Source organism: Caretta caretta, chromosome 10 (genome assembly GCF_965140235.1).
Source record: "Caretta caretta isolate rCarCar2 chromosome 10, rCarCar1.hap1, whole genome shotgun sequence".
In the NCBI taxonomy this organism is placed as follows: Eukaryota; Metazoa; Chordata; order Testudines; family Cheloniidae; genus Caretta; species Caretta caretta.
Window position 1 is genome coordinate 16,877,032 of NC_134215.1, and position 10,944 is coordinate 16,887,975.

General features: G+C 47.0%; 1 protein-coding gene across 1 annotated transcript; it reads left to right on the top strand.

Annotated features, from left to right (window-relative positions):
- The first annotated feature begins 206 nt into the window (after window positions 1-206).
- Window positions 207-8,877, top strand: LOC142073329 (zona pellucida sperm-binding protein 2-like). Its single transcript, XM_075132717.1, has 16 exons — window positions 207-412; window positions 489-583; window positions 989-1,150; window positions 1,736-1,780; window positions 2,038-2,202; window positions 2,658-2,754; window positions 2,857-3,038; window positions 4,840-4,969; window positions 6,039-6,220; window positions 6,296-6,387; window positions 6,489-6,613; window positions 7,017-7,206; window positions 7,677-7,812; window positions 7,890-7,986; window positions 8,493-8,582; window positions 8,695-8,877. The coding sequence occupies exons 1-16, from the start codon at window positions 268-270 to the stop codon at window positions 8,832-8,834; spliced, it is 2,073 nt and encodes a 690-aa protein (XP_074988818.1). The 5' UTR covers window positions 207-267; the 3' UTR covers window positions 8,835-8,877.
- Window positions 8,878-10,944: the final 2,067 nt, after the last annotated feature.

Here is a 10,944-nt window from a genome sequence, read left to right on the forward strand (position 1 = left end):
CTGTTTGCTGTGCTGGCTTCTGAGCATCTTTTCTCTTGTTTGCAGGCTGCTTCTTTTACTTGGTTGCCTTATAGTGCCCTTGACAGCTGGTGTTACTAGTTCCATGTCTCTAGACTTCCCAGGTAACCAGGGCATTCCCCTGATCATGGTTGGAGGGGGGGCAGGAGTGGACTTGTCTTGAGGCAGATAGGATAGTTTTACTGACCCTGGGGTGACTCTCCTCTCCATTTGCTGGAGTGAGTGGGTTTTAGCATACTAACGGCCTGTATGCTGTCTCCTATCCTGTGTTGCAAGGAGTTGATATCAGACTGCTCACTTCCTCTTGTAGGGACGGTGTCTTGTCACACTGACAAAATGTTGATTGGGTTTCCCAGAGAGCTTGGAAGCAACTTCTGGCAGGTCCATGTAGTTGGTATGTATTGCTGCATGTTTAGCTAGGTTCTCAAGGCAACTTCTAGCAGCATAGCTGACCAGCTTACTCTCACTAGATGGAAGTGGTGAAGAGATTGTAGACTGTGACTACATGGTGGATCATGAGAGGCTGACTCTAACTGCTCTGTATGTGAACTGCACCAGACTAGAGGTAAAACTGTCCCTCTGCTTTGGGAACATGCTCACTTGACAGAGGCTCCAAAGTGACTCCTACTAAGTGACCCAACTACAGTGTTGGGTCATGTAATGTACCATCTCTCTTTCCTGGGAGACTCCTTCTCCCCAGAGCACCCACTGAGGTGGTGCTTCCATGTAATAATGACTAATTGAATGGCTCCCAACAAATCAAATTCCTTCCTTTGAGTAAGGATGCAAATACAGCCATTTTTAAAAACTAACCCTGCCTCTTCTATAGACAGCAACTTCAGCTGAAGCAAATTCTCAACTTGAACATGTGGCCTCTGAGGGTTGGCTCTAATTGCTGATCTGAGGCAACATCTAGTAATGTAAAACGGTGCCACTGTCTTATTCTGACCAATGTGTTCTCTTGCTATAGCATGACCAACACCAGCTGAGACTAGAGCTGCTGGTGCTCAACAAAACCATTGCAAGGGACAAGAATGTAACCTACAGTATTGGCTGTGATTCTCTTCAAGCAGATGAAGTCGTCCCTACTATTTTTACAGGAGCTACAAACTGTACTAAAGACTTCATGGCAGTAAGTGGGGCAGTTTGACAATCCCTTGGAAAGGGAACTGCTCTCAGCTGTAGAGAGGAGTCTGACACCTCAATGGCATCTCAGTCAAATCTTGAAGATGTGTCTGTAGACTCTCTTTGGGTGGTGGGAGTAAGGAAATAAGACTGACTAGCAGGATGATGGTGGATTTTCCCCTTCCTGATCTCTGGGAAGACTCAGATTAAAGACTAGCCTTCTTATTTGTAAAAACTCTAGCTAGTTACCTTTACCTCCTCCTTTGTGTACTTCTAAGGGCTTCCCTGGCTAGGCTTGGCACAGCTTACTGAATTATGTAGACCCCTCTATTGGCTAATGGTCAGTAGCTGTCAACAGGTGCCCTAAACTACAGGGGGAGAACAGCATTTGCTGCTTCCCCACCTTGTCCCTCCAGAAACAAGCCAGGCCTCTAGCCACTGCAGCACACTTCCTCAGAAGACTCCCCGAAAGCTTCCATTCCTCTAATGGGTTAGAGGCTCCTTGTTCCATTCACCATGGAAAGCTTGCTTGGTATCCTCTTCTTTTTGAACAGTGTGCTTTGAAGTCAGCTGCTGTCCCGTTCTCTTTCAGGTTGTATTTCCAAGACTCCTTCCCAGTTTTGCTGATGAACACATGGTATGAAACGTCGGTCCTAAATGGGGGCTGGGTGTGCAAAGTAACATGCCTCTAAAGTAGAACTGCTGCATGTAGAAACTGCCACTTTGCTACTTTAGCAAGCATCACCAAACTGGACCCTTCAGTATCTCTCTCATGTTGGTTAGCCAAGCTGCCACTCACAGCAGTCTTAACACTTCTTAAAGATAAGAACAATAACCCCCTTGCTCGGTAATGAAAAGCCTAATGCCTGACTGACCAGAAGTCTCAAATTGCAGACTACAGAATCTCAGATGGCCTGGATACTGTCCATAGATGATGGAACACGAACACACAGGCTAAGCTTTAGGCAAGCCATGCAGCAAGGGTATACATTCCTAGCTGACAGCAACAACCTAATCTTCCAGGTTTCTTTTGGTGCAACTGGAGTCACCTCTTACAAGGTAGGTGCACAAGACTGTCTCGAGGCCAAAAGGCAAAACTTGCCATCGGCAAATGATGGTGTCTATAAATAGAACCGTGAGAAGCCTCAGACTTCTGAGGCTCACTAGTCTGAGCTATTGGGGCAGTCTGATTAGTCTGACTCTACATGCAGCCCATGAGGGCATCTGGAAATGGGAGTGTGTGAGACCTGCAGCTTGACTTCTGGCTATGAATCCATGTGGTGCATGAGGGCCTAGAATGGAGCTTGTACACCCTTCCCAAGAACTCCTGTGTGTAGGAGAAATGTGAAATGGCTAGGGTGTAACTCCAGTGGCTAACATGCCCTGCAAGACTTCTGAAGTCTCTTCAGAACTACAGCCTGGCTTACTGAATCCTAATAGGCTTCTTTTATACCTGGCACTGGGAACTGCACTGTGACTAACCTGCTGTTCTCAACCGTATCTATCCTCTGCAGCAAGACAACCAGATGCTATATACTGTGGCACTCAAGCTTTCATATGGGCCTCCTGACCAGCGGCTAACTGTAGAATCAAGAATGATCTGTGCACCAGGTAAAACTTCCCCTCTTCACAGAGGAAGCTGGTCCCCCCTCTGACCCGAGAGGGACTTGTACCTTAAAATGTCTCTGGACACTAACAGAGCTATTCTTGCAGGTCCAGCAACCTGTAACTCCACACACATGACTGTTGCCATCCCAGCTTTCCCAGGGATCCTCTCTGCTGTGAGTATAGACAACAGAAACATTCCCATGACCCAACTCCAAGCAAATGGAATTGCTCTGGACACAAGAAGGGGCGTGAAGCTGCACATCAACAAAAGAATCCTGAAGTCCAGAGTAAGCTCCCTTAGGAAAGGTCACAATTGCCATTCTTTCTTTTTGAAATGAAGTGCAGGCTACAGGTGGAGTAGAGAAGGATTTAGTTACAATGAGGCCGACGGAGGCATCTGTCTGGTCAGTGCCTTGGTATTGACTCCAGTCAGACCTTCTCGTGCCACCACTTGGCAGCTGTATGTACCGTGACCCCCCTTCCCCTTCCCCTCCCAACCACCTCAATCTTCCTAACCATAACCTCTAATGCAGCTAGAACTGTCTCCATTATGGCAACCTCCTTCCTGACACCCCCACAAGCCCCATCTCTACCAGCGCTCTCCAGATACATCTCCTAGAAATCTTCCTTGCAGACCATTCTAGCAAGGTCTGTCAGCAAACTACTCCTTGCTACCTCATCAAATTCAGGCTGCTTGTTCTAGTATCCACAGTCCTGATCCTTCCCTTGTCTTGTCATGCCAGTAGCTCAACCCCTGGGCTTGCCTGGACAGGTGTCATGTCTGCTATCCCTAATCCTGAAGCACCCTCCTGAAATTCTCCAGAAGGATATAGATTATCCCTACTGGATGGGATGAGAGGCAAGGACAAGAGGAAGCTAGCCTAATAGGCTTAGATATGAAGGGGGAGGGAATACCATGCTGTGTTGCTGCTGCTGATGTCCGTTTGGGGTCAGGAATGTTTTGTGGACAGAACATAGCGTGCGGCAATCTGATGCCCCTAAGTAAGAGTGAGTTCCAGTTGAAAGAAAATGGACCACATGCTGACTCTCTGTAAGGTCAAAAGTACACTTGAATGGCTCACTTGGAAGGTCCATCTAGGTCTAACATGCATCATTCCATGAACAGACACTTCAGTTTCAGTCAGTAACTGACCTTAAACTCACTTAGGACGGAAGAACCCAATGCACAGCTACAGACTAGGGACCGAATGGCTAGGCAGCAGTTCTGCGGAAAAGGACCTAGGGGTGACAGTGGACGAGAAGCTGGATATGAGTCAGCAGTGTGCCCTTGTTGCCAAGAAGGCCAATGGCATTTTGGGATGTATAAGTAGGGGCATAGCGAGCAGATCGAGGGACGTGATCGTTCCCCTCTATTCGACATTGGTGAGGCCTCATCTGGAGTACTGTGTCCAGTTTTGGGCCCCACACTTCAAGAAGGATGTGGATAAATTCGAGAGAGTCCAGCGAAGGGCAACAAAAATGATTAGGGGTCTGGAACACATGAGTTATGAGGAGAGGCTGAGGGAACTGGGATTGTTTCTTCTGCAGAAGAGAAGAATGAGGGGGGATTTGATAGCTGCTTTCAACTACCTGAAAGGGGGTTCCAAAGAGGATGGCTCTAGACTGTTCTCAATGGTAGCAGATGACAGAACGAGGAGTAATGGTCTCAAGTTGCAGTGGGGGAGGTTTAGATTGGATATTAGGAAAAACTTTTTCACTAAGAGGGTGGTGAAACACTGGAATGCGTTACCTAGGGAGGTGGTAGAATCTCCTTCCTTAGAGGTTTTTAAGGTCAGGCTTGACAAAGCCCTGGCTGGGATGATTTAACTGGGAATAGCTCCTGCTTCGAGCAGGGGGTTGGACTAGATGACCTTCTGGGGTCCCTTCAACCCTGATATTCTAGGATTCTCCAAATCCCTATTACTTGACCCAGGAGATGTATTGGAATGGCGGATAAGTATCCTTCTGAGACACTAATATTCCTGGCTAGATTAGTCCCATCTAAATGACTGATTCAGAGGCCAAGTCTTAACTTCCCCTGGAGGGGACAGAACTGCTACAAACTGTCATGGCCTCCCTCTCTTCCAGCTGTATGAAGAGAGCTGCTTCGGACTTCAGTCATACATGGCATCTCTAAGATTAGCTTTCAACTTTCATGGAGAAATGGTGTCAATGGTGACTTATCCAGCATGTCCCTGTGACCAACATGCACCAATAGGTGAGACGGTCTGTTTTTCCTGGGAACTCTTTCTGTAGTAGTGCAGTTTTAGCTGTCCCTGAAGTGCTGATCAACATGAGAGATTTCAAGCTTCCAAGATTTGCAGTGTTGCAACTCAGTGGCTCCATGAAATGAATTTCCTTTAATGCAGGAGACTGAGTAAACCCTCAGCACATTACGCTATGAATCTGGAGGGCCCATCTTTGATGGGAACACTTTAGCCATAGGTTGAGCTCAGCTACAAGTGCAGCTATGTCTGGTGCAAACTCCTAGTAGCTGGCAAACAAAACTTCTGCTGTAGGGGCTCTCTGCACCTTTGTCTTGGAGCCCATTTAGTTGCAGTCGTGTTTCCTGGGTCAAATATAGATGCCCTTCCTTTGCTGGTGAGGACTGTTTCTTGGGTTGACATTTGGGTGACCTGGACATGACCACCTACTTGGTGATTGGAGGCGTCACACAGTCTGATCACCTAACTCCTCTGAGAATCCACGTAGTAATGACCGCTCCCTTTTCATGGAGGTGGCAGAAGGCATAACCAATCACAACTCCATCTGAGGACTTTCCCCCCAATTTTGCAGCCAGTCAGCAGCTACTGGAGGGCTGTTTGTTCTGCCCTGCTCCTCCCCGTATACTCCCTTAAGGATTGGCTCTGGTGCTGTCACACCCAGCCCTTGTTTACCTGCTCTACAGGGTAGGTAATAGACTAGAACCAGACACCAGGTTCCCCTGCCTGAGCTGGTTAGGGCAGGGCTAATGGGTAGACTCCAGCCTACCCTCCAATCTGATTCATCCTCCTAGAGCACTGCTTTGTGAGCAGTTGATGGGTCCTTGAGCTTCCGGGCATGAGCTGTTGCAGGATCCTTGCCCTCCAGATTATGCTATATAAAATGGAGACCAGGGACAATCCAGTAGGTGCAGAAAAATTCCTAGGGTAGTCAGGGCCCCTACACACACAGCTTGGCTAAAACACTCTCAGTGTAGTTGCTCACTGAACTGAGGCAGGAGCTGCCATAGCCCCATGTCCAGGAACCCCCTAGAGCAACCCATCCCAATTCCTTGAATGTTTCAGCTGCTGTGTGCACTCAGGATGGCTACATGGACTTTGAAGTACAGAGTGACAGGACAAAACCAGCCCTAGACTTGGATACCATCAGGCTAAGAGATCCTACATGCAAACCAGTCTTCAAGTCTCCCTCAAATGACATGGTTCGGTTTCACGTCCCACTGAACAAGTGTGGGACAAGGCAGAGGGTAAGTGTCAGGACAGTGACTGCGAAAGGCGCTCATGTGGCAGGGCAGTCACTAAGTCTCCTGTATCCCCTGTAGTTTGAAGGCGAGAGGACAACTTATGAGAATGAAGTGCGTGCCTTGTGGGCAGATCAACCGCCACGCAGGATTTCTAGGGACAGTGAATTCAGGTCAGTCCACAACTCTGCTGGTGACAGCCCATCGCAACACTAAGCAAAGTGACTGACTGCAAATTGCCAGCTAAGCTGATGCTGCGCATTCTGTCTTTCAGGCTGACCGTATTGTGCACCTACAAAAGTGGTGACGCGTCCCTGAGCGTAAGGATAAGCAGTCTCCCTCCTCCAGTTTCTTCAATAAACCAGGGTCCTCTCTCCTTGATCCTGCTGATCTATCCAGGTAAAGCTTGCATCTAGCCGCAAATTGTGTCCAGGGCAGAAATGAAGTGATTCCCTCCATAGTCAAAGGAGCTCTTCAGTCCCTACTATCCAGAGCAGTAGACCCAGAGACCTTTTGATATCCAGGGGTGGCATGATTCCATCACTGGTGGTCTGTGACGTAGACCTGGCAGGCTAGGTTTTAATAGAGCCTCTTGCTATGGGGGAATCCAGTAGGGATGTTGAGTTTAGGAGGCTTTTTCTCTCCCTGTGCAAGGAGTTCAACTAAAGCACTCACGAGCTGTGTCCTTCTATGCACCTACAGTACCAGACTTCTTCCATAGCTGGCTGCTTCATCTCTCTAGATTGAGATTCCTACCTATTGCGAACTGGGCTGTCAACTCTGCCATCCTTGGTTTTTTCAGATGACTCCTACGTGCAGCCCTACAGTGACGACCAGTACCCTATTGTGAAATATCTGCGGCAACCAATCTTCTTGGAAGTGCAAGTTCTGAACCGCAATGACCCCAACATCCGACTGGTACTGGATGACTGCTGGGCAACAACATCGCAAGATCCAAGCTCTCTGCCCCGGTGGAACATTGTTGTGGATGGGTAGGTATATTCCAACTCCTGTAGGAACATAGGTGAGGCTGGCCTGCTCAAGTGTTTCCCTGAAGTGCTATGCAAAGGCTTGTTGGAGCTGTGAGCGCAATGTTCCTCACACAGATGTAGGAGCAAAGGGTTGCTGTCTGGCTATGATCTGACCACAAAGTGTAGGTCGCTCTAGCCTTAGGTCAAGCTAGACATCTGAGAGTGCACATGCTCAAGGACTAAAATGTGTAAATGCCAACTGTCACTCCAATGGCTCACAACTGAGTGACTCAACCCCAATGAATTGCTGTCCTAATGCAGGCTTCCAAGCTCTGGCAGATCTCTAGGAAACAGTATTGAGGGTCTCTTGGGTAATGGACTAAATATTAAACTTGAATGTTAATGACGCAAACCTTCCAAGACTCTCTCTTCTTGCCTGATTTCAACTCTGCCCTCTCTGAGAAGCTGCCTTTCTACATGACCTCCTGTAGGTGTGACTATGAACTCGATAACTACAGAACCGCATTTCATCCAGTGGGCCTAGCAGTCAGCTATCCCAACTATCGCCAGAGATTTGAAGTGAAGACCTTTGCCTTCGTAGCGGGTGACAAGGCTCTCGCTAGCCTAGTAAGTGCAGTCCCTCTAGCTCTAGCTAAAGGCTCAGGCTTCCTGTGCTCCAAATCTCTCCCTTATCTTTGCTCTAGGTGTACTTCCACTGCAGTGCTCTTCTCTGTGACAGACTTCATCCAGACTCCCCTCTGTGTTCAACACTATGTCCTCCCTCAGCCAGAAACAAACGAGGTAGGATTTAATCACTGCTGGCAACTAGAATGTCACGTAACATGCTGTCCTACCACAGCAGAATAATGTAGGTATGAAAGGGAACTTGCTAGGTCTTCTAGTCAGTCTCCTGCACTCAACCAGGACGAAGTACTATCTAGCCCACGCTACTTTCGTTAACAACCACCAGTGACCAATTCTGCAAACCATCTAGGTAACTTTGCTCCAGTGCCTGCCTACCCTTGCAGTTAGACATTAGGAGAGAAACCTTTCCTAACCTAAACATCCCTTGCTGTGACTGAAGCCCCTGATTGATCCACACTGTTATCAGTGGAAAGTCTTCAAGCATGTCAAAGTAAGGTACCGCTCAGTTGTCTTTTCTGGACTAAACAACCCACTTTCCACCTTCTTGTAGCCATGTTTTCTAGACCTTGAAGCATTCCTGTTGATAGTCCAGTTAGCTTGCTATGTTTGTGGATTTCCAGACTCCAGTTAGTCAGAATTATGTGTTGACTAATCTCTTGCAGATGCTGTTGTGATGCAAGCAGAGAACTCCGGTGTAGCAAGCTTACCTGGTCCTGTTAGCTTTGTAGCAGATGAATGGCCTTCAACCCAAGGTATGGAACAAATACCTCTCCTTGACCTAACTGAGGCATGTTGTTGCCAATCCAAGTTATGGCATAATCTGGCCACTAACTTGTGGTTCACCCTTTTTTTCCCTCCCTACAGAAGAAACTCCCCTGAGAGAAGGAGCATGGACCACTGTAGTAGCAGCAGCTACTGTGGTCCTTGGCCTGATGGTCACTGCACTGGTGTCAGTGGCTCTCTTTAAAAATCTGAAGAGGACAAAAGCTGTAATGGGAAAGTGATACGCTAAATGACCTGTGACAAAATAAACTGCTGGATGCACTAGTTCATGGTGGACTCTCCTTTATTTCAGAAGGGGCTACTTCTAGTTTCCAATAGAAGCCAGTGAGACTTGGCTCCTCTCTAAAGCCCAGACAAACCAACCAGCCAGTCCCATGGTACAAAATGTTAACTCAATAGTAACTGTACTAGCCTGACAACTGTCCTAATTCCATTGTTTAATTGTCGTAAGTACCTATTCTACTATACAGCTGCTCCTTACTGTTCAGTTAATGTAGTAGGGTGAAGGCACTTGTATTGTTGGCAGTATTTTAGAACCCTTATTCTGTAGATACACCAAGGAGAGATTGAGCCTAATCTCAACCTAATCTACATTCATCATTAAGGTGACAACCCTGGGACTCGGTCTTTGCGCTAAAGAGCTCCATGTTTCCTCTGATCCTATCCACGACTCAACCAGTAGAAGTTAATGCCCATCAGTACATGAGCAGTAGCAGCAAGGTAGATCTGCAAAAGTCTGCGTACTAGCCCTACATTTTTAGGAGATCTTGTGTTCTTATACCAACAGCGCCATGTCTAGCACTAATGAAACTAACCACTCATAGTGCCTATTACAAAAGCAATTGGACTCACTACACTTGACACTATGGGGCATTTTTGAAGAGACAACTCTATTCTAGAAAATGTTGTGCTGTCTGTCAACCTTCTGTTACTCTTCTAGCTTACCCATGCAGTTGCAGGGCTAGGGTCTCCAGCCACGCTCTGTGTAGCTCAAGTGTCCTGGCATAGTGGTGGTGACTCTTGCAGATACTAGCCACTACACTAGGCTTAAACTTAGGCCAGCAATAGGGGTTTCATAAAGCTGTCCTCCATAGCTGTGGTCTTCTGTGAACACCAGCTCCCAAAAATGCAGCAGGCAAGAACAAACTGTAGTCCTGATTTCCGAATTGGCAATACTTGCCCTACACAACATAGAGCCACACAGCAGTTGGTGACCAGTAACTGGAGCTAGAAAAGTAGACTTGTCCAAAACAAGATCTTGCTAAAATCAACCCTGTCCCTTCTGAGTCTTTGACAGGGTTATTTTGGCAACATCTCTTCTCTGCCATAGTCTCTGACAACTCCATGTGGGCTGAGGTACCTACGCTACATGCAGAAAGTGACACCTGATCAGGAATAGGCAATTCCATGCCCAATGTGTGGGGTGGGAATGCTGGATTTGGGCTTGGTTTTTTTGGCTTAATTGGCTAGTTTGAGAGTAGGTGTAGGGTTATTTTAATTGCCTCTAGGGCAGGGGGAAGAAGAGTCAGGGCTACACAGCATGCCTGCCACAGTTCCAGACTACACACCCAGTGGATCTAATCACATAGTGTTGGGGTTCTTGTTTTGAAATGGGATCAACTTGAGGGTTTTTTTTTAACCCTTTAAAAATCAGGGTGCTTACTTGCTACATAACAGAGCAACTGTGCCACAGTTGCTACCTTTAACTGGAAAATTTAAATATCCGTACTTACTCTGTGCCCTACTCTAGCCATGGCATAAGATCAAGATCCTACTTCCATAAAGGCAGGGTAGACAGAGAATAGAGTCATCTGTTTACTAACTACTATCATCAGATTTAAAATGAACGCTTCCTCAGGCTATTTACACCCGCTTCAAGGCTGAGTAACTTGCCTGGCTGAGAGAAGACTTAGCTGGTTTAAGAAACAACTGAAAAGCAAACTTCCTCACAATTGTGTAATTAACTTGAGGGCCCTCTCCTCTGGGGCTGGACAGTAGTTTAACCCTAGTGTCAGATATCACTATACTAGCATCTAAGGTGACTGTATTCTCCACAGCTGCTGCTTTCCTAGATGTGCGAAATTGCTAGGATCTCTAGTGCCATGGAACTGAACACTTACTACACATATTCCCCCATCCCAAAATTCTGGTCTTTCTCTCAAGTTAGAATTTAATGGGATAAATTGTCTGAACTGTGATTTTTTTTTCTCTGCATGAATAACTACAAATATCTCCCTGCTTCCTACTTTCCTCCCCCCCATAATCCTTTAGGCTAACTATAGCTACCCTCAGATGAGAGCAGTGCTTGTTCCTCTTGCTGTTTGAGCATCT

Excerpts from the sequence above, each read along its gene's own strand:
- LOC142073329 (XM_075132717.1), top strand. The coding sequence starts at position 268 with ATGCTGTCTCCTATCCTGTGTTGCAAGGAGTTGATATCAGACTGCTCA. Across the intron at positions 413-488 it reads CTGGCAGGTCCATGTAGTTG|ATGGAAGTGGTGAAGAGATT; the intron begins GTATGTATTGCT and ends TACTCTCACTAG. Across the intron at positions 584-988 it reads TGAACTGCACCAGACTAGAG|CATGACCAACACCAGCTGAG; the intron begins GTAAAACTGTCC and ends CTCTTGCTATAG.